General features: G+C 33.3%; 1 protein-coding gene across 1 annotated transcript; it reads left to right on the plus strand.

Annotated features, from left to right (window-relative positions):
* Positions 1-6226: 6226 nt before the first annotated feature.
* RAD51AP2 (RAD51 associated protein 2) lies at positions 6227-14160 on the plus strand. The gene is made up of 3 exons (XM_011971436.1): positions 6227-9494; positions 10565-10645; positions 13791-14160. The coding sequence occupies exons 1-3, from the start codon at positions 6275-6277 to the stop codon at positions 13940-13942; spliced, it is 3453 nt and encodes a 1150-aa protein (XP_011826826.1). The 5' UTR covers positions 6227-6274; the 3' UTR covers positions 13943-14160.
* Positions 14161-25101: the final 10941 nt, after the last annotated feature.

Below are 25101 nucleotides of genomic sequence, written 5' to 3' on the forward strand. Positions count from 1 at the left end.
GATGTCTGAAATGCTATGGGAACATGGATGAATAATAGATTGGTATAGAAATAAAAGGAAGTTTAACATAAAACTATAGGCTTATATAAATTAAATGAATGAATATAACCTTTAATTCTCAGCTTTTGGGCACCATTTTTACCTGAAAGTCTCCCCTAAGTCTCCAGACTACATTTGATCCCCTTTCTTCAGTGGCTAGATATAACTTTACTGTAGCATTTATTCTATTATGCTGAAATAAATTCTGTAAGTTTGTCTCCTTACTATACTCTACATTTCTGGGAAAAAAAGACTGTCTATGATTTTGGATTCCTGATACCTAACACAATGCTTGTTGCATAATAGATGTTCAATAAATGTCTTCTGAACTGAACAACAAAACAACAAAAAACATGAATGTTTGGAAATTGCAAGTAGTTTTGTGTGGCAAATTGTGAGAGGCACAGGAGAAGAGAGTGAAGTGGCCAAAGATGAGGCTAAAAAATAGCTAGGACAAAGTTGTTAACCTGATTAGGCAATGTATTGTTGGTTATCCTTTTATATGCATATTTCTTGTTAGAATGCTTTCTTTAGAGACAAGGATTAAATCTTACATGTCAAAATATTTAATTCGGCATCAGGCACAGTTCCTTGCACATAATAGATGTTCAGCAAATCAAAGGAGAGTTAAATAATCAGATGACAGCATCCACTTAAAAGTACTTTGAAGATTATATTATGATTCAATGATTAGTCATGGATAGTAGGCAGTGACTATACTCTGTCCTAAATAATGATAGAGGGAGCATTCTTTTGATCCATTGTTTTCCTGTGAACAGAACCTATGTGCATTCTGAAATCATGAAACTATAAACAAACTTAAAACATTAAATAGCTACTTTTTTGTATGTGTTAAGTTTTGGACTCTCCACTCATAAAGAAGTATCAAATGAGATGAAAACTAACTACCACCAGTTTCTTTTTTTTAAAAAATGAGGTTTTTGCATATGTCCTGGCATCAAATATAGAGTCTGTTGAATTGCCTGACTTTAATATTAGCTAGACAAACTGCCTGGCTCACTACAGCTATAAGCTTGTAGTAAGAATTGACTTAGATAGTATGAATAATATAAATTATTATTGAAACATAAGACAGAGTTTGATGCTGTACTATGCTGGCAACTCTTAACAACTGGTTTTCCAGAAAAAAAAAAGAAAAAAAGCTCTGATCTGTAGCATATGCTGATTTCAGTGATATAAATGCTTCCATTATGAGCCATTTACAGTGATGTAAATACTTCCAAACTACCCATGTGAAGTTACTGAAATACGAAGTTAGGAAGAGATGCTAACAATCAACTCTTCTGAATCTGTAAGAGTCAGCTCAGCACACTACGTGTTTGGATAATAGCTATTGTAATTAAAAATGTTTTTAAATGAACATTGGCTGGGTGCTCAGGACTCTTCTAAATGCTTTATATACTGTATTTCATTTATTTTACTCAGCAACCTATAAGGTAGGTTCTACTTTTTAATTCCCATTTATGGGAACCTGTGTCTCAGAAAAAGTAAATAATTTGCTCATATTACACATCAAAGAATAAGTGGACTATAGATTCAAAAACTTAGTTTGATTCAACTCTACTCCTCCAACTACTATTCAATATTTCTTTCAGGATATAAAATTAAATTATGTTCAGCATAGTTTTCATGTTAAATGTAGTTTTCGTTTAATGTCAATATATGTAATTCCTTGAAAACTTTAAGTAAAAGATAGCTATATAAATTTGCCACATCCAACTAAATATTTATGTGACTCATCTCAGGAAAAATCTTTACAAAAGGAGGAAATAATCTAAGTAATTTTAAGTTTATGTGATTAAAAAAAGACATTTTGTCATCTCAAAAATCTTGAAAAGATTTTTACAAAAGTCTAATTGGAAAGAACTCATAATTATTTTTAAAAAACGTGTTATTTGCAATTGCATGGATTCTAATAAAATACAAACTTTTGCTTTATTTCAGTGACAGAGTTCTTAAATTGTCGCTGAAATTTATTAGATTATCAAATGGATGTTGTAAATAGTGGAACATTCCACCTGTTTTTCCAATACTTAGAACTCAGGAAAAAGGTTATTTCTAATTAGCTAAGCATGCAGAAAATATAATAACATAATAATGAGGAGAAATTTAGAAGTTAAAGAAAAAGGTTAGTAAATAAAACTGTAGGTGTCTGAAGATGATTGTAAACTTTGGATCACTGCAGAAAACTTTCCCAAGTAAGACCTGCCACTATACTTTAGGCAAACGAAGCAGCATATGACCTAGACTGAAACTGCGAAGGGCTTTATACTTTTAAGGGATGACAAGAAGTTAAGTGCTGCAAGAAAGTAAGTTGTGTTGTGGGAGTGGATGTGGAAGCTGAAAAAAACAGTTTAGAACTGAACTATGAGGAACTTTCTATGTCAAATTAAAGTTTGTATTTTATTCTGTAGGGCATCAAAAGTTAAAAGAAGTTCTTAAGAAAGTAACAAAATGATTTAATATTCTATTAAGAAAAAAACTCTCGTAATGGTGTTGGGCAGAAGTTGAGAAGAGACTAGTAAAATGAAGATTGGTTTATTACAATATTCTCAGAAAAAGATAATGACGGATTGAAATAAAGATGATACATTATGGATAAAAGGGAGATTAATTTCAGGGTCATATTTGATGTAAAATCAACAAGATCTGATGAATGTCTATGTAGGAGATGCATTTTGGGGAAATAGTAAAACAAAAAAATAAAAAGTTTAGGCTAATACTAAGAGTTTTTAGTCTAGGAGACTGAATAGATGATGATGTCATTAATGAACATTGAGGACAAAAAGGTGATTTACAGTTTAAAGCATTTGCACATATGTTGTCATATTTAAGATGATATTTATGTTACAAATTACCATTACTGCTCTAATAAAAACTTAATCTCATATGCAAATAAATGTACACAGTATCTTGATTTTATTTTCCCCTAGTGCTTACGATTGACTTGATGAAAAGTGCTTATTTGTGTTATTTATAACCATATTTATTTTAAATATTTTTAGTGAGTGATGATGTTTTCCTAACTGCTGTATTTAATTTAAATATTTTTGTTAGTGGTTCTTTTAACTATTTGAAATATATTTTATTATCTTTCAGTTTGAAACAAACTTTTAGATTTAGCATATTTATTCACCTCTTACATGATTTATTAAAAGAAGTAAAAGTAAAAAAACTGCCATGTCACATTTCTGGTCCTACCATGAAACTTAAATGATGCTAAAACCAATATTTAAAGTCCATTTTGGACTCCTATGGTGTTATAGCTCAACATAGTTTTCATGTTAAATGTATTTCAACATGATTATAAAAGCAAGTCTCTACTTTAACGCATAACATTAAAGCAAAAATAACACAAAACAAGAAACTTAAGGCACTTTCAAGACACCATAAATCCATCTGAATTGGTAAATGAGTATTAACCGTGGAGTCATTTCATTTCTTCTAATTAACTGATGTACTTAGAGGCACTGGGGATACAAAAATTAATAAATCCTTGTGCTGATTAATGGAACCTAGTGGAGGGGACATATAAACAACCCAATACAATAAGACATTTTAAGTGTTCTACAGTTAGAAATAAATTGCTATAGGAAACCGATGACGATGCAAGTAATTCTGCTCAGGGATTGGCTAGAGCAGGGAGGAGGAAGAGAAGCTTTCACAGAAGAGGTAACTTTTGAGTAGGGCCCTTTAAGGCTTAATAAGAAGTTGCCAGGAGGAGAAAGTGAAGAGCTTTGAGAATAGACATAAAAAAGCAAGAAAATAAACATTCTGGTGTAGGCAGCATGGGGGCAAATTGTTTCTTGTTTTTTTTTTTTGTTTTTTTGTTTTTTTTAAAAAAAAAAAGAAAAAGAAGTTGAAAGAGTTAAGTAAGACCTAGTAGTGAGGATGTGGCATACCATGCTTAAGGACACTCGACTTGATATTTATATTGAGAGAATTTCTGATTTAACTCTAATAGGAGATTGTGTCATATCTTCAGTATGGGGTTTATCTCATGAACTCATTAATCCTTTTATTCATTCAGAGTTGAACTATAAGAAGACACCAAGCTAAAAGAAATCAGATAGATGCGGTCCTTAAAGCTCAGTTTACTGTTATTAAGGAAGGTCAGAACTTCAAAGGAAGGGTTGGGTAAAGCGATACAGAAAAATGTGACATTTGAAATGGGCTTCGAGGCATCGGTAAGATTTGGACGAGTCTCATTTATATTTTGATTATGATGAGTTGACACAATTTTTTGCATTTCTCACTTATAACTGGTTCATTTTCTAGGTGGCATTAAAAAAAATAAAGGAAAAAACCCACATAAACAGTGGTTTTAATAGGTATTGTTTGAAATGGCAGTGGCCGTTAGTATAATGTTTAAATAAGTAAATGCAAGAAAAGACTCTTTTTTTGGTCGTTATTGCTGTAAGTTTCTTCAGGATAGAGAAAATAACTATACGTTTCTGTGTCTTCGAGTCAAACAATTGTTGAGTTACATGTAATACTTCTGGGTTTTATTTGAATTTTAATCCTTAAACAATGTAGAGTTGTTAAATAATGATGTGATGGAGATACAATTTGCCCTTCGGCAAACTAGCTAGCTGAAGAAATAATGAAACATCAAGTTCCAGATCAATCTAGCCTAGAAATCACAATCAATGGCATTTACTTTAGATTTTAAAAATCTTGATCCTAATATCATACTAGTGCATCAATTATATACACCTTAGCTATATGAGTCACCCCTTATGGGCTTACCATAGGCATAGAACAGAATGGATTAGAAAAGAATATAGATTTGTGGAAAATCTGAGATAAAAAAGCAATAGAACATTAAAATACACAGAAGTAGAACTTGGAGAATTCACTGATGTGCAATCTGAACCACTGCCACATTCTTATTTATAGTGTTAATGAAGTGCATATGCTGCAAGGCTTTCTACAAATTTAAGTAAACATTTCTCTAGAGGAATTTACATTGAAATAATCACAATGTATCTAAGAGTATTTAAAAGACATGAAACTGGTGAACATCTTATTACCTAAAGTAGAAGGCTAGTTATATATTGCCATCTATGCTCCCATGGGTTCTGAAGTTAGGATTCCAGTTGCACGTTATTATAAATTTTAACATAAAATGTAATATAAAACATACCAAGCTTGAAACAACCACCAAGGGGACTGAGGTGTTTATTACTGAGCACTAGTTACATGTTTCTTAAGAAACATGTATATAATAATAATAAACATTTTGAAAAATATTTTCTTTATGATTATAGAATTCACAAAAACCAGAATTGACTGGAAATCATAAATGACTCAAAGCAGGAGAAAAAAAAAAAAAGGAAGAAATATCATCTAAAAATTTGTTAGTAGGTATGAATCAGACCTGTATTATTATTATGTTTACACTAAATGGAGTAGTTCAAACATATATTATTTTATCTCTAAATAATTTTATCCACAATATTTGAGAAGAAATCCCCACAGCCCATAGTAAACTATTTTTTTTTAGTCTTAAGTGAAGAATAATAATTATCCGGATAATAATTTCCACACAGTTTTTCCTCAGATAGTCAGACTGTTAAATACTGGTGGCTTTCCCCCACCAAACACACTTTATTAGTGAAGTGGAAATATTAATATAATCTTAAATGCCGCTGGAATGATTAAAAAATTTTTCCATACACAGAGAGATTTGGTCTGGTGCTGACAGAACTACACGATTTTACTGGCGAGTCACTCGAGCGTTGTGGAGATGCCATTTCTGAGGTAAACAAAATTTTAGAATTTAGAAAATAAAGTTGTTACCATTCACAAATTTTGTTTAAGTGAGAGATTCTAACTTTTCCCCTTCGTTCTACCAGAGAGAAAAAAGCCTTTAGACTCGCTACAGTCGTGGCATCAGAAAAAGGCGCTAAAAAGAGACAATGTAACGGCCCAGGGTGCTCCGAACTTCAGTGGGGAGACAACCGGAGCGCGTGGGTGGGGCAAGGGAGAGGCGGGGCTGAGGGTGGCGGGCGGGGCTGAGGGTGGGGCTGTGGAGGGGCGGATTCGGGGTGGGGCAAACCCTGAGATCAGGCTGAGACCAGGCTCTGAGGGGCGGGTCGGGGGCGTGACCAGGGTGGCCCGGAGCCCCTTATTTAAAGAGTGGAGCGCCGCCGGAACCTCGGAGAGATTCTTTCTGTTCGGTGTCGCGTCGCTCCCTGAGCCCACGCCTCGGATGGCCGAGCTCAGAAAGCCTACCTCCTTTTTAACGCCTCCTGAGGACTCGGATTCCCAACCACCCAGTAGCAAGCGGCTCTGTCTTGAGGAGCCTGGCGGTGTCTCTAAGGCGGGCTGGCGACTGCCTCTGGTGCCTCGCTTGTCTGAGGTGGAAAAAATCTGGGAGTTGTCGCCTAGACCCTTCAAGGGACTCTCTGTTTCAACGAATGCGATTTTTGATAACTCCACAGACTCGTGTGTGGAGAAATCAGTCAGTGGGAAGCAGATATGTAACCTGGGATGCCCAAATCTCAAATTCCAGATGAGTAGCTGTTTGCAGTCTCCCCCCTCACAAAGTCCTGATTCTGATTTGAGGGCTTCAGGAAGGTCTGAGGCAGGACTGCGTGACACAGAGGCTTTCAGTGTGCACCACAGTGATAGCTCCAAAGCAGGGTTTAGTCAACTTCTGCCCAGCACTTCTATACACGATATACATGCAATTAGAAATGAGAATCGAAAACAACAGTTTGTCCAAGGAAGAGACAATGTTCACAAAGAAAATCCATTTTTAGATGTTAACTTTTACAAGGAAACTAAATCACCATTTCATGAAATTAAGAACAGATGTAAAGCTGACAGTGTTATGCCATCAAATAAAAGAGAAAATAACATTTCATCATCGGTACTAAAAATATCAAAATCTCAAAACCAGCCCAGCTTGGAAATTGCCAAACCTAGCTATTTTAGAGATAGCAGCACAATAAGTGTCCCTCAGTTTCCAACGGACTTAAATAGCAAAATGTCCTCTGTCTATTTAAAGGAAATAGCGAAGAAAAAGAATGACAAAAAGGAGGCATATGTTAGGGATTTCACAAACATTTACCGGTCCCAAAATAGACCTGATGTTAAGAAGCAAAAGTTACAGAATGATAAAAAAGTTGTAGAAGCGGAAAATGTTTTTTCCGAATGTTATGAAAATGACTACGCATCACTCAGCAGCCAAAATACTTGTAAGAGAAAAGACTTGATCAGTTCAAACTACTGTAACTACAGTAGTATCAAATGTGATGTAAGAGACTCTAGAAAGAATTTCGCTATACTAGAAAATGCAAATTGGGAGGAAGCAGAATGTCTGGACAGTTACATACCTACCAGGTTGGAAAAATCTCAAAACTGGGACTGTAACGTTAGACATATTTTGAGAAGAAATAGAGGAAATTGTTGGATTATAAATAATTACAAGACTAAATGTGAAAATATGAAAAAAACTGAAGAAAAATGGAATTGGCTATTATTATCAGAAATAGACCTTTTAAGCAAGGAAGATTACCGCTGTACAAAAGTCATGAATGTACATGAAGAACAATCAAAGCTTCTCATAAGAGAAATATTAGGTAGTCAAATAGCTTTAATAATGACTGTTTGGCTAAATGGTAAAGGAGAAAATGATAATACTGTACAGTTGAGATACAATGCTACACAAAAAGTCTTTCACGTGAACAACCCTTTTGAAAGTTTCATTGTAGAAATTTTTTATTTCCATAAAAGTATTTCAGGAAATCAAAAAGATAATAGTATTTTAACCTGCTATAACATTTTGAAGTGTAAAAATGAAATTGGTAAAATTGGTATTCAAAATCTAATAACCAGAAACATGAATACAAATATAAAGAATGGACTTTTAAGCATATATTTACAAGACAGTGTTTCAGAACCTTTAGGTATTATATTGAAAACTAACATAGCTTTTTTGCTTTATAACTTTGACTCTTTAACAAGAATTGAAAATGATTTTGAATTAGAAGAGGAATGCATTTTCAAGTGGATGCTTTATTTGAAGTATCCAAAAAATATTATAATGGAAAATTATACTGCATATCTAGCAAGGATTTTAACTTCTTCAAGACTATTAGAAGATAATATGAAACCTATGTTAAAGAAAAGGAAGTTATTTAGAATTGAACACGTTTTTGAAAAGTCTAAGAAAAAATCCATTAATTCCTTCAGTACGACAACTCAAAATACAGGTTTGTCAATTTTTGAATCATATGAAAAAATTCCCCTTTTAATGGACTTTGATGACATGGAAGAAATTTCTTTAATAAGAGAAATTACTTGTCGGAATATGAGTTGTCCTCAACAACTCATGAATGTGGAAAGTTGGGCTCACTATAGTTCTAGTACTATTAAAACATCTGTTAAGTCTTGTCCTCAATTTATACAGAACAACCATGGATATATTAATGAAAATTTTTATGAAGTAAATATGCACGGACAAGATTTAAATATGGAAAGAAAACAGGGACATAATATCAGTAGCTTTAATTGTGAGCACATATTTGAAGGTTTCTGCAATGTTAGGCAACAGGCCATACCAAGAAGCCACAACACAATCCATAATGAAGAGACTCATACCATTTCTATAACTCAAGTACTAAATTTTTGTAACTTGTTAAGTGAAATAGAAGAAAAAAAATATGACTTAATTTTGAAAGAGGAAGTAAAAGTCACAGCTGAAAGTTTAACCAATAGTTTCCAAATTCACAAAGATACTAAGATAGAAAAGGAAGAGAAAGATAGTTTTTTTCCAATGGATGATATGTTTTCTGTACAGTCAGTCTCATTAATAAGTAGGGAAGTAAATGTGGAAGAAAATAAATACCTTAATCAAAATTATGTAACAGATAGAAATGACTATGAGAGTATTTTGCCAGAAAGGGAGATAGCTAATTCAAAGGATTTTCGTAGAAAGAATGACTCTATATTATATGTTAATCACCAGTTTGAAACTGGTCTGAGTGAAGGGAATGATGAATGTTTTCAGGACTTAGCTGCTAAATATTTATCAACAGAAGCTCTGACAATAGTAAAAGATTTTGAGATGAAGAGAAAATTTGATTTAGTACTTGAAGAACTTCGTATGTTTCATGAAATTAGTAAGGAAAATGAAATTCTAAGCACTGTGGAAACAAACAATGGGCAAGAAAATTACTTTGGAGAAAATGATGCTGAGGAGGTAAAAATGGAGACAGAAAAAGATTTGAAAATGGTTGTAGTCAACAAAATAAATGCATCTTCCTCGTTCTGTGATACTACAGCAGGTCCTAATATGTGTAAAAGTCACCAAAGTTTATTTAAATGGAAAACTGTACCCAATAATGGAGAACAGGAAGTTCCTAATGAGAGTTGTTATCCAAGTACATCAGAGGAAGAATTACTTTATTCTACTTCTGAGGAAGGTATGAAATTCATTTTAAAACATTCTTTCTCATGCTAGAAAAATTACTGCTTTTTTCTATGTAGGCCAAATGTATAATTCTGACAAAAAAGAAGGAAGGTAGAGATAAAATGCAAGACAATGTTTATTGATGCACACTATTTTCTTTTTTCTTTCTTCCCCCCACCCCCTCCCCCAGCAAGAAGCCATAGCTTTATTTATGATAGAAACAATACAAATTTCAAAGCAAGCTGCAGTTACTCCTTGGAAACACCAAAAAAAAAAAAAAAAGTTGTTTTCACATGGTTACATTGTTAATTCCACAATAGCATTTACCATATCATTACTTGTACTTCAGGGTCAGGACTCGAACTGCCTTTGGTCTCAACACATTTGCTTCTGACATGACCAATTCTATGTCCTTAACTTCTTTTTTTTTGAGACAGAGTCGAGCTCTGTGGTCCAGGCTGGAGTGCAGTAGCACCATCTTGGCTCACTGCAACCTCTGCCTCCTGGGTTCAAGTGATTCTCCTGTCTTAGCCTCCCCAGTAGCTGGGATTACAGGAGCCTGCCACCACACCCAGCTAATTTTTGTATTTTTAGTAGAGATGGGGGCTTCACCGTGTTGGCCTGGCTGGTCTCCAGCTCCTGGCCTCGTGATCCACCCATCTTGGGCTCCCAAAGCGCGGGGATTTTAAGCGTGAGCCACTGCGCCGGCCTTATGTCCTTAACTTCCACACCTGTTTCATCAACCTCTTCCTCTTCACTCTCCTCTTGTACAGTTGGAGTCTATGTGTTTTCTTGAATGTTTGAGACAGCTTCACCTTGAACTTTGACACAGCTTCACCTTGAACTTTGAATTTCTCAGCAGCTGCTAGCTGGGTGCACAGTATTTTCTCATAAAGATGTATTCAAATGTTCAAAAATATACTGAAGTTGAAGGAAACAAGTTAATTTTAAAAAGGAGCTTTGAAGAGTCCTACTTCATTTTTCTAAATATTAGGAGCCAACTGAAGGAAATATTTTGTTTATACTGTTGTTATTTTATATAAAAGTTATTTTTTGCTGTAACATACCATTCTTTATTTTCAGATTGTGAAACACCTTTACCTAAAAGACCTGCTTTTCTCCCTGATGAATGTAAAGAAGAATTTAAATATTTATTGAGAGGAGGTAACATTGTGGTTACTTTTTAGGATACCTTCTAAGATGATTATTGCATTGTGGTATTTTTAGTATGAGGAAAGTATAGATATTCATGTTGTTCAAAATAAATACAAAGTTTTAGCACTTTTTAAAAGCATTAATATTTTACTAATAAATTCTAATAATTAAAAATTGGGTAACAGTTAAAATGCTATTTAGAATATTATTGGGAAATGCATTCTGCAAAACTACATTCAGATATTTGTATTGATGTTTTAAAATGACTATATGTTAAGTGTTGTATATGCCTAGTTTACACATCTAATATATGCAATATTTACAAAACCAAAAAAGATATTTAGATAAGTTGGGTTTCCATTGATGAGATGTTACTCCCAATTATCTATCTATCTATCTATCTATCTATCTATCTATCTATCTATCTATCTAAATATATAGAGAGAACATTGAGCATAGAGAACATGCTGTATGCTTTTCATTGTTATGAAGATTTTATATGGACATTTTATTATGCAAGTAAAAGATATTTGCCATTTAGTCATGTTAACATGATTTTTGACTGATGTTTATACTTTTGGTTACATTAAAAATACAACTAGGCCGGGCATGATGACTCACGCATGTAATCCCAGCACTTTGGGAGGCTGAGGTGGGCGGATCACGAGGTCAGGAGATCCAGACCATCCTGCCTAACACGGTGAAACCCCATCTCTACTAAAAATACAAAACATTAGCCAGGCGTGATAGTGGGCACCTGTAGTCCCAGCTACTTGGGAGGCTGAGGCAGGAGAATGGCGTGAACCTGGGAGGCGGAGCTTGCAGTGAGCCTAGATTGAGCCGCTGCACTCCAGCCTGGGCGACAGAGTGACATTCTGTCTCAAAGAAACCAAAAACCAAAAAACCAAAAAACACTAAAGAAAAATTAAACAATGAACTTTATCTTTTGCCCAGTAGATCTACAATATCAGAATAAAACACAGTATGTCTAACATTCATTTCACCTTGTGGTACCAAGAGTGTAGGGTAGTGGTAGGATTGAAATTATGGAACTAGGTAAAGTTATAATCCCATCAGAAATTTCTGGTATTATATAACATGGTTAGATCTAAAAAGAGTAACATTGTAGGTTAAATATAGTTACTAAGACATCTTAAGTCATGCATCATGTCTCAAAACATTTTTTCTGAGTTCTCATAGTCAGCAGAATGTTACCTCTGATACTTTTATTGTCACCTCAGAATTGTATCTTTTTCTCTTTTCTTAGCTTACAATGTAATAGTTTTAAAGATTAATTAAAACACTGGAAGATCAAAAGCCCACAGGTAGTCTGTTCTCCCCGGAATGAAGGAAATAACTGATGGAACAATACTCCTTGAGTCAAAAAATAGGATGGCAAGACCTAGCCTGGAAAGGATAGGGTTTGCTTCTTCTAGGGCAGAAAGAAAGGAAGAAATTGGCTTAGCAATATATTTTGATATAGAATAAAGGAAGCTTGGGAGTATATATTCATGATTATAATTGTGATAATAAAATAGATGTAGGAGGAGGATAAAGAATGTGTGCACATTGGAAAAGCAATCATTACATTTGTTTGAAATATCTAAACCCATATAGCAATGTGATTCTGCCTTCACAAGTTAAAGTGACTTGTTGTGAAATGTGAAAAATATTGTATGAATTCAGCCAGAATTATTTAATACTATGTTAGGATGGCAGTCTTGGATTCACTTTCAAAGGGCACAAAAGTTGGGTGATCTTCCTGAGGCTTGTTAAAATCCACAGTAAGAGAAAAGTTGGAAGATCCTGGGGAATGGAGTTAATATGAATGGATTTTAGTGATCTGCCTAGTTAGAGTGGGAGCCTGCTTATACACAGTCATTTTAAAGGCATCAGAAAGATCCCAGTTATCCTGAAAAGTTTTGATACCCACCCACCTGCCATCATGATGCCTCTTCTCTTAACGTTTCCATTGACTACTAAATGTCTTCAATGGATCCCTTCTCTTTTTCCATCTCTCTCTTCTCTCTGTGGTGTGAAGGCAAGTACGGTACAGAAATTATTTTGAGCACGTGTTATATGCCAACCAGTCAGTTCACCCGTGCTTTATATATCATTTAGACCAATGGGGGATCTTGTGATCCAACAGTGTTGTCTTATTTAAATGATCCTTTTGTGTTCAAAGTTTTTAGAAGATCTAGCAATAATGTATTTTTCTTTAACCTTTTATAATTAATTTTCTAATTTTAATATTGAATCAAGTATAATAAACTGATTTATATCTATTTTGTGTTGTTTTTCTCCATATTTATTATACATGTCGTTTAATTTCGTATTCTACTTGATTAAGGTTTACATAGATACACACAGATTCTTTTTGGTTCAGGTTAGTAAAAATCACACTACTAACCTTTTGTGAGATTTAACATTTGATTACACTGTTTTTGGTATAACAGGCTATTATATTGAGGTCATAAAGATTCACTAAAATTTGATTTACATGTTTGGTTTTACATATGTACCTCACAGTTTATTAAAAAACCCCTGAAAGTTAGAGATATTGTATTTTATTATAAGAGGTAGTTGACTTTACATAACTGATTTAGTAACAGATGTGTATATCTCCATGAACTGTTTTGGACATCTTCGAAAATGGTATAGTATGATGTTAAAGAACAATTTCTAACTCAAAGCCCTCTATTGATGCATAATAGGTGGAGTACATTTGTGTTCTATTACTGACAATGACCTCCATTAGAAACCAAACATAACCATTAACAATACAGCATAGTTGTTTAGCTACCAATAGGAAAAATGACCGGAGTTTAAAGCTACAACATCAAGTTGGTTTTAAAACCTATACGGTGTTGTTGTGATTGTTGTTAAGGTAGACTGCCTGATTGGAATGTTGAATTTATTTAGTTGCTGTGTTTTATGGGGCAAGTTACTTAACTTTTTGTGCTTATGTTTTTCATATTTTAAAACTGGAGCTAGAATTAAATAAAATAATGCATTTAAAGTATAGTGCCTGGCACATAAATAATAAGTGCTCAGTAAATATTCAGTAAATGTTGCTAATATGATGACTAGAAGTAAAGATTTTTAGGCATAGAAACTTGATAATTTTTACTCTTTTATTGTCTTATATTTTTAGGTAGTCACTTCCCACATGGCATTTCAAGAGTACGACCTCTTAAGACATGCAGTAGGCCAATCAGGATTGGTTTGTCAAGAAAAGCAAGGATTAAACAACTTCATCCTTATCTGAAACAAATGTGTTATGGAAACTTAAAAGAAAAGTTTTGACTTTCATATTTCAAAATATTTTACAACATCTAGAAATGTTTTGTCTTCTTTGGATAAATGTTCTTCCAGCTTGGGGGCTTGGGGCTTGCTTTATTATAAAGTGGAGATTATTTTTTTTGAGTGTATAAATTATTGTATTACCTTTAAAAGTTATAAAATATTTTATGGATTTTCATGTCATTGAAAAATGTACACATTAAAGCCATTTCATGATTGGATAAAACATGTTGACTTATTAGTTTTCATGATATATGCATGTAATCCTTTTGTGGAGAAAATTGATAGCCTTTATTTTCTAAAAAGGATCTGTGGTTCATCATGAACTACTGTTCTAATCCACTTCCCCCATTTTTCAGGTGAAAAAATAGAGGTACAGAGGGGATGAATAAGCTTTTCAGTGTCACAGCATTTGTATTAAGATTGGAATAAAGACTCTCTCCTCCGTAACATTCTTTCTCACTTTTTTCTGCGTTCACTTTCCAATCTTTATCTTTTCTTCCAGAGTCTATCTTTGACCCCAGAGCAGAGTTATGATTATGTAGTTAATAATATTAATTTGTTCATTCATGGAACAAATATACTGTAATACTCCTACTATTGTCTTTGGCTCAGTGATAGAATAAAGAAGACATGTGTAAGACCTTGCCTTATGGAGCTTACTTTCTATGATTGACATTGGTAGAAAAATGTAGGATATACATAATTTAAATATCAGTAGAATAAAATATACTTTAGACAGAGAAATAACAATAAATGGGCTAGTTAGCAAAATGTAAGGAAAGAAAGGAGCATCAAGAAAGCATAAAAAACAAAGCATCTGATAGCAGAAGGAGGACTAAATGTATTAATTCACAAAATAGATTTGACTGGATGAAATTATGTTACTACAAGCAAACATTCTCAGACGTACTGAAAACCACCTCAAATTTGGCTCTCTTCATTAATTTCCATCCCCCACCATATACTTTCCAATTTCAATATCTTAGTCTAATTTTTCTTCTGCCCTCATAGAACTCATTACCTTCTTAAACTGTAATTTATACCTTGCTAGAATATAAGCTCCTTGAAGGCAGAATTCTTTTCTTTTCCCCACTGATTATCCCAAGTGTCTAGAACACTATGCCCCCCGTCAATACTCCTATTATTTGCCTGCCTAAAGAAACAAATTTCTACTCCAGTCTCATACTAGCTATGTTTTTTTTTTGAATTCTTAATAGCTTTATGCCCCTGGGCAAGCTCCTCATTTCTAAAAAGGAGATAATGTTATCTCCTGGGATTATTGTGAGGATTAAATAAACTAATACATACCACGTATTGTAACAGCTCTGATACACAGTAACTACTCAATAAGGAGTACTTACTGATACATAGCAACTACTCAGTAGTTAATAACTATTTAGAATGTTTGACTTTTCTTGAAATTTTGTTCTGGATTTTGCATTAGATTATTTTCAGAAGTATGCTATTCTTATGAGTTTTATAAAAATGTTTCTTTTTTTCCCTAAAAGGTCCTGCCTTCACTCTTCCTTCTTTTTATTATTATTAGCCCCATGTTAGATTTTTCTGTAGTCATACAAGGTAAATCTCATCACAATCAAGATCTGTCTTCACAACCTTAGTCCTTTGCCCTGTTCTCCGTCACTCTGTGTGAATATTTAATGTTGTTCTCAGGTCTGTATCTCTAGGACAGGTTTATATGCTTCTAGTCTTATTCCTAGTACCACAAAGGCTTTTATGGATACTTTTATCCTTTCTCTAATAAAGAGCATATTCACTTACAACCACTCAATGCTGGTTCTTTCATATTCTGAACTGATTGAACATGTGGCAAGTTTAAACTCCTAACACACACTGTGCTGCTTACAATGGTTTTCCATGCCACTGCCCTATTACTAGCTTTGATCTCTAGAGCTTTTCTTCTAGGGATGACACTTCCCCAGATGCAAAACTTACTCCTGCTAGTGTAATTCCTCAAGCACTTCTTCCTCAACTACCTCCAACCAAATACACAACATAAGCACACAGGACCTTCCCCCTCCTGCCCAGTTCTGTGAGTTATTTTCTCCAGAAACAGAAAGTTGGAGGATAGGAGGAAGGCAACATTTTAGCTCTTGTGTTTTTGCGTCTTCATAGCCAGGTTTGGAAAGGCTGCATGGGATCTGTGATAGAAGACATTTTAAACTGGTATCCATCCTCTCTCCACCTTTTTCTTTTTTATCTTTGCTCTTAAAATGTAAAAGTCGAGTGCTTTCATATCAGAGGAAATATTTAAATGATGAAAAGCCACTTTAAAAACTACTTGCTTTTATTCAACCTTAGACTAAATCTCTGTGTTACTTCAGTTTAAAGTTACAAGCTTCTGGATCCATAACTGTGAGCATGAGAAGAGAAGCAGAGCCTTATATTAAATCAGCTTGAAAAAGTGCTATGGATAGTCTGTACCTTAAGTATGCAAATCTCTGAGTTAATATTACATGTTTAACCTTATTTAGTTAAGTAAAATGGAAAACAAAATATGCAATAAAGTTGATCTTTAGTTCCATCTAAATTGCCACATAAAAGAATGTTTATAGAGTCAGTCACCATTTTGGGAAATCTTTTTAATAACACAAGGCATTACACATTTACATTGACACATAATTGTGGCAGAGTTTATCCTGCTAAAAATAATCTTTTGGATTAAACGGAATAGGATATCAGGATCTGAAATTATATTTTTCCCATTTTGTTGTAAAACATATCATTATTTGAAACTATCCTTGCTAGATAAGCCTATTTAACATATTATTTTAAAAGCACAGCATATTCAGAAAGGAACAGTCAGTAAACCATACCTCGTATCCAGGCAATGGGCAAAAAATAAACTCAAGATCTAAAGGTCTCTGTAATTTCTTCTGTAATTTTATAATTTGGAGACACTTGTAATAAAAAAAAAAAAAAGGAAGTCTGTGGATCTCTTCCTTGAATTCAAGACTCATAACTTTTACTCAGCCTCTCCACTGTGATGACTAATAGGCATTGCAAAGCTACTATGGCTGGCCCAAACTGAGCTTCTGATATTTGTTCCCAAACTCTTCCTTCCACAGTATTTCTTATTTCAGTGAATGGCAATTCTATTCTTTTAGAGAAGAAATGCTGGAGTCATCCTTGACACTTATTTTTTTTCTCATAACACATGGCTGGCCCATCAACCAATCCTATTGCCTTTAGCTTCTCTTGTCTGGATTATTGCAACTGAGTCCTAACTGATCTCCCTGCTTCAGTTCTTGCTCCCCTTCAGTTTATTCTGAACACAGTAGCCAGAATGATTCTTTAAAACGTAAGTTGTAGCATATCACAGTTCAGCTCAAAACCTTCCAAAGCCTTTCCATCTCACTCAGAATAAAAGCCAAAATTCTTACTTTCATGTATGAGGGCTACAATGATCTGACCTTCTCTTGCCTCCTTAAACTCTTCCCTGTATTTTCCCCTTGTTTATTCCTCTGAAACCACAATAGTCTTCCTGTTTCTTAGACACATTAGGCGTGCCCCTGACTCATGGCTTTTGCACTTACTTTCTTTTCCTGGAATGCTTATTCCTAGGATATCTGGATTGCTTGCCTTGTACCACCTTCCTAATAGCTTTATTCAAATGTCATCCTCTGAGTGTGGCCTTTCCTTACTGCTAACATTCATCTTCCCTTTCCCTGCTTTCAGTTTTTCCTCCTTAATAATTTACTATGGACATACTACATATTTTACTTTTTATTTTGTTTATTGCCTGTCTTCCCTACTAGGTTTTAAACTCTGTGAGGGCAAAAGTCTTTTGTATTATGTTTATTGCTCTATCCCCAGTGCCTACGACAGTGCTTGACATAAGTATTCAATAAATGTTATTGAAAAAAAATTGAATAATGAGACCAATAGCAAGTATGTCTTAAACATGTCACGCTGAATAAACTTCTTCTTGAGTCATATAGCTTTATGCCCTCCTGGAATTTAAAGGTCTCTTCCTTCTTCTTTGCTCTTCTCTTTTGTATTTTCTCCTTGAACCAGAGAAGTGAAAACAAACTTGGATCTAGATCATTTACTGTGTGTTCTTCAGGCATTTAGCTGCCTAACTTGTCTGAATTTAAAATTAGTCTTTTTTAATCAAGAAAAAAATAAGGCAAACCATAGTAAAATGTAGTATGTATTTAAAATTCAATGTCCTATCTCTTATGCCACTTAAAATCTTTGTAAATCACATCAGTATTTAAATTTTCTAATGGCCTTTTCCTTTTGTGTTAGTAAAAAACATCTATTAGAGTTTTCCAAATTTTTATTTTTGCCTTTTTACTTTTATAACTCCCCTTTAAACAGTCTTTTAAACTTTATTTACTGGTTCATTTTTGAAAAGTTAATACCTAGACATGGTACAAAATACAAAGGATAAAGAACAAAAAAAGTAACAGTGAATATAAGTCCTTTGCTCTTTTTCCACACTCAACTTTTCAATTTCTGTTGATGGAGGAAACAATGGTCAACAGCTACTTGCTCCTATGAAAAAATAATATTTTATTATTAAAAAGCATAGAGGGTATTTTTAGTTATTATCTGTTTTATACCTATACTTTAAAATATGCATAATTGTCTTTGTATCTTACTTTTTCCTTAAATATATGTTTCTATAAATAAATTTGGTTATTTTGGTATACTTAACAAATTTATTAATTTATGCATTTTAGCATGTTACAATTTTAAGGTTATAAAACTTTTTTTCAATGTTAAGAAACAGAAACTTGAAAAGTAAACTAGGCTTAGTGAATCTGATAGTTCCATTAAAATTACCTTAATTTCTATAGCAATTTTAGAAATTCTGATTTTTAACTATATCAAATATCTTTAACACTATCTTAACAAAGTATTTATATTCCAATAAATTCAATTTTATCTGTATGTTTAATTACATAGTCCATGTCTTCATTTTTTTAAAAAAAACCTTTGTAATTGATTTTGCTGCCTGTGTAATTACCATTGCAATTTCTCTCCTCTATTTCGCTACTATACATCCACTAGCTCAAATTCTTACTCAATTCATTGTTAAGCTTTCATCTGTATATACACACATTCTTTCTCCTCTCTGGTCAGAGTTTTTATCTCTTTGCCTGCCCTGCCTCCTCTCATCAGAAAGAATACTCTTAAAATGCAGAGGACTTTGGCCGTTTTTCAGTTTGCATTTTCTTTTATTTCTTTGTGTTGTTAGCTGCTTTCTATTCTTGAAACTTTCACTTTATGATGATACACTACCTTTTATTTTCCTAACAATTGTATCTCTTTTGCTTTCTAATCCTCAGATATAAAGAAACTTCAAAGTTTAGTCCATGGACTTTTGCTATTTTTTTCTGTATTTTACACTTAGAAATCTCATTCATTTTTCATGGAATCATTTACTGCCTCTACATTTACCAACTCTACAGTTTTTGAAACAAATTATGTCTATTATATCTCTCTCTATATAAATTATAACTCTACATCAACAAACTCTACTGCTTTGGAAACAAATTATATCTTTCAAATTCTAATTTTGGCAACATAATAATTTAAAAAAACTAATATTTATGAAATACATGCCATGGTCCAGGAGCTATTCTAAAATCTGTATAAAGTAATGATTTAATCTTTAAATAACCTCACAGTCAGATACCATTACTATCTCCATCTTACATTGTGAGTTAAATAACTTGTCTAAGGTCACAAAGTATTATGTTATCAGAATTCAAACCCATGCAGTATGCCCTATGGCCAAAGCTCTTAACTGCTGTTACATTGTTCTGATTTCCACATTGCTATAGGTTAACAACTTCAACTCAGTTGTCTAAAATCTCATCAGTCATTCACTCTACCACCTGACATTTATTTTATACTGCCAAGTTCTGTTACTTCTTCCTTCAAAGGAACACTTAACCAATGCATCCTTCTTCATTCTTTAGAGCCTCTGTAAAACGGCCTTATCTAATATAACTTTCCAACTGGCTACCCCTCAACTTCCCTACAATTTGACTAGTCTATTAATGCACCACTTAATCCCAACTAATATTTTCCCATTTTGCTAATTTTTTCTTCTCCTGAGATGCACTTCTCTTTTACCTATTTAAATCACACCTGTCCTTAAACTACCACCTTTATACTGATTTTCCCAAATGCTTGAACATTTTACGATTGTTAAGTCCTCTGAATAATGATAGTGCTTTCCTTTAAAATGCATCATCGAGCATTTATTACACCTACTTTGTGTTTTATCTTTTTTTTTTTTCCTTTTTTTTTTGAGATGGAGTCTTGCTCAGTCGCGCAGGCTGGAGTGCGGCGGCGCGATCTCGGCTCACTGCAAGCTCCGCCTCTCGGGTTCAGGCCATTCTCCTGGCTCAGCCTCCCGAGTAGCTGGGACTACAGGCGCCCGCCACTACGCCTGGCTAATTTTTTTGTATTTTTAGTAGAGACAGGGTTTCACCGGGTTAGCTAGGATATTCTCGATCTCCTGATCTCGTGATCCGCCCGTCTCGGCCTCCCAAAGTGCTGGGATTACAGGCGTGAGCCACTGCGCCCGGCCTTTGTGTTTTATCTTTGGCTATCTAAGCTTGGGCATAGAGATCATTTTAGAAACTTTGCAGTCTCTAAAGCAGTGTATCAGAGCTTTATACTAAAGAAGTTTATTAATTATATTTGAATATTAATATAGCATTTATTTCATGGCATCTTATACTTGGCTTTATATTCTTATTGATAAATCTAGTAAGCTTATAGCTTTTTTTTTTTTTTTTGGTTTGCGGAAAAAAATGTAGCTAAATACAACCGGGATTTTTGGCATATTTTTGTCTTTGGCCTTTTCTTGCTGACCCTGTCTACCTCGACTTCTTAGGTCAGCTTCAAAGCACAACCCCACTTTTTCCTCACATAGTTTGTATAAATGCCTTCTAATATGCCTAACACCTACTCAAATTGAGTTGCACACATTTTTTATCCACCAACAGTACTGATTTTAGACAAAACATTATGAAATATTTGTGTATTTTCATCAATAGGCAAAAATGAATGTTTCACAAAATAATTTTCCTGTCTTTTAAAATTTGCTGTACAAAAATAACACCTTGCAAATCTGCTACTCTTAACTGCTACCCTTCGAATAATTATCCTCATTATTACTGCCTTTATTATCAGTTATTAAGTGCCTTCATGTAAAAGGGCAACTTGCTAGAAGATATATAGTTATAGTGTCAATAAACAACATTTGGAGGCCACTTATTTGTAAGAACCAAGGGGTTCAGCTTGCAAGAACCAAAAACAGGACAAAGGGATATTTTTATAGCCTGCTGGGTGGATCAGTCTTCCAGCTGGTACTTCATTTTAAAATTACTTTATTTGCTTTTAAATTTTTTATTTACTTTTAATTTAGTGGCATGTTGCTCAAATATCTTAACATACTTTCACAAAATTTCTCTACACATATCAAATTCCTTCTTTTTTTCTTGCAAATGACAAACTACATGCTTATTGACAGAAATTTAATTTGTATGTGGCAGAGTAGTATAAAATTAGCTCAATGTATAATTTTGAGATATATACTGACTTATTTCTCTAAAAACTGATTTAATTTACATATAGTTTAAAAACTTTTATTTAACAATAACCTAGTTTTAACAGGAAATAAGTTTACTGAGCTATAGGCATTTTGATCAGAATATCATAAAGTAAGTTGGATCTAGGACTATTTTTGAGATACAACATTCTCATTTAGATTAAAAGTCTTGTTAAAAAATGGCAGAGCACAGTTTTATAAACCATTAATATTTTTTATAATAGTATCTTTAAAAAATTAATAGGCTTTGTTTATTAGAGTACTTTTAGATTTACAAAAATATTAAACAGAAAATACAGAGTTCCCATATACTTTTCCCCAACTCTCCCTACCCTCCAGTTTCTCCCACTATTAACATTTTGCATTGGTGTAGTACCTAAGTTACCATTGATAAATCAATATTGATATATCATTATTAACTGAAGTTTATGGTTTACATTATGATTTGCTCTTTGCATTATAAAGTTCTATGGATTTTGCCAAATGAATAATTTAATGCAACAGCCATTATGGCACCACACCAAATAGTTTCAGTGCTTTAAAAATTTCCTATGCTCCACATTCCTCCTCATTCCTACCCCAAACCTCTGCAACCCCTGACCTTTTTAATATCTCTATAGTTTTGTCTTTTCTAGAATGTCATATAGTTGGAAGCATACAGTATGTAGCCTTTCAGACCACCTTCTTCCACTTAGCAATATGCATCTAAGGCTCCCATAATACTAACTTTTCTAGTGGTGGATTCTCTCTTAGTAGAAGACTTATGTCTTAAATGCTGTATGCCTTAGCCTTTCATTATTACATTTTTTTCCCCAGGAACAAAACAATTACAGTTAACTTCAAATTGTGGCTATATCCATTCATAAACTTCTGAAAATATTTTTTCATAGGTTTTCCTTGTAGAGATTCTGAACTTCAAGGAAACTATGCTGTTAACATTCACTGGCATTTCAAAGCATTTTAAGCCTTGATAAAATGGCTCTAAAGGAGGTTTTATCTTCTTTTTTGTTTGCAGAAACTGTACTTAAGAGTCAAATGTACCATATACTAAAATGGTCCATGGTAAGATGTTGCTGTAAAAGTCTAGGCTAGGCTTGAAAAATTCTAGTAAATGGAAATCCAATGTACTAACCAATATAAAGGGATGTTTTAAGGTGTTAGTTTTGTGATGTCTTGTATAATGAATGCCTTGTGATGTGCTACACGAGCATCAGAATATTATTACTAATTCCAATTCTATGACTACAGGAATTATAATAACCATTAAGTATTTTTTTAGACCCAGTAACTATCTAGCAGTTGGCTCTGTGCAGGATATGCATGTGTATATCATGGCCCCTACTTTTTAACAGTATGACATTTTAGTTGACAGAATCTAAGAGGCAACATCCATGAAACAACTAGAACAATTGTTAGGAGATTTGAGCCTTCAATGGGACTCTCTTCATGACCTTGAATATGTTATGTAACCTCATTTGGCTTTCAGGTGTTTCCTCATTTGGCATACTGTAATCACTGAATTAACTTCTGATACTCTGTTCACAAATGAAATACACTGTGGGTTACTAATTGTAAATGGAAGGAGAAATACTAAGATGGAAATACAGTAAATGTAAATAAAAAGGAATGTGTAATATTTTTAGGTATTTTAGCAACTTTTACTTTCTATTAAATGAAGAGTAAAAAAATAAAAATCAGGGTATTTGTTATTATTTATCTTTCATTTATTTCACATAGGAAGTATCTGATTTCTTTCTCAACTCATTCATTTATTCATTTAATATTTAGTCCTCAACAAACATTTACTGAGGACATATCAGGAGTCTGGAACTGAACCAATGACTTAATTTCTATAAATTCTCTCATTTATGAAGCTCAGGTCACTTAACATTCTTTATGTACAATAGCTTTTGACAGGAATCTATTCAAGGAATAGTTTAGCTTTAACTAATAAGGAACTTGTTTTTAAATCAATTCCTGTTCCATATAAATAATAGAAGGTGAACCTCAATAATGATTGCTTGGATTTTCTGAAGGCCATTGTGAAGACAGTCCTGCGGATGTGACCTAGTTTCCCTATCTGGATAAAATGAAGTTTTAATGTTTGTTATTACAGAGATTTGGGGGATGGAGTAGGAATTACCTGACTGACTTCCATGGAGGCAGCATTAGAGATAATACGCATGAGATGTCTAGCATAGCTTCTGGCACATAGCAAGCATGTGGCTACTAGTAGCTAAGATATTAACATTTTAGAAAAGAGCCTTCTCATTCTTTACAGGTTATAAATAACAAGATTACCATAAGTTATCTAGTCTTAATGGATTCCACATATAAAGCATGGGTTGAGGAATATTACCTTTATGCTAAGAAGTGTTTATTATATATTTTGAATTTTTACTTTTCAGAATACTTGTTCAGGGCACAATTCAAACACTCTACATGTTGGGCCAATTTATTTTAATGAGTGTAGTGTATTGTGTCAGGTTCCATGGAAGACCTTTTACTATAAATAAATTAACTATTAAAAAGAATACAGCAGTTTTTTAATCATAATAAAAAATAAATACATAACATACAATGTTTTATTTTAATCAATTTTAGGTGTGGTATATAGTTGAGTGGCAATTTGGAACTTTGCCTTAGTTAATAAATATATTTTGTTCAGTTTTCGTATTTTTACCATAAGAGTGGTGACATCATAACTTTATAATGACAGAGGGGGAAAACTCATTTTTGCATCTCCTTCTGGGTTTTGACTCAAACTGATTTTGTGGTATAATTCTTAGCTATAGTTAACACATTCCTATGTGTCTTTGAAAACTGCTTTCAAATTTGTTAGAACTTGAATGTAAAGTTCCTTTGCTTAATGGCATTTTCTTGCAAAGACATTACACCAGGGAGAAAAGTTTTAAATTGGGATCAAATTATGAAAGTTATTGAGACTGTACTTGAAACGCAATTAAATTGACAAAATAATAATATTTACACATAGAAAAATACTGCATATTAGTAAATTTGAAAGAAAGCATGAAATCTTGTTAGATTAAGATAGATGAAATGCATTATTCAGTTGAACAAACATCCTTCAGAATTTGTTATATACAAGGCATTTTGCTAAGTACTGTGGGAGTTGCAAGGATAGACAAGATAAGGAGTTTAAATCTCATCGGAGAGAAAAACACATTCACAGGTAATACAGAACAGAGTGAACCAACAGTGCTATGGAGGTACAGAAATTCTAGGGAGTGATTCTGATTGGAAAGAGGGATTTATATGGAATCTGGTATTTAAAATAAATCTTAAAAGATTTTTAAAAAATATAGATTAGGTAGAGTAAGAAGATTCTATTCAGAACGTCATGAAGGCAAGCAATTTAGGTAGAGATTTATAAATGTTAGTGGTGTATTTTTTATTTTATTACTGTTTACACAAAATCATGAGAGGTTATAGATTAAAAATAAAATATGTTAAAGGATTTAATTCTGTTTTTATGGTGAAAAATTATTTTTCCTTATTTTATATTTTGAAATCCTCTTTAATTTTGAGAATTTGATTTGTGTTC

This window comes from Mandrillus leucophaeus, unplaced genomic scaffold (genome assembly GCF_000951045.1).
Source record: "Mandrillus leucophaeus isolate KB7577 unplaced genomic scaffold, Mleu.le_1.0 Scaffold122, whole genome shotgun sequence".
NCBI classification, from domain to species: Eukaryota; Metazoa; Chordata; class Mammalia; order Primates; family Cercopithecidae; genus Mandrillus; species Mandrillus leucophaeus.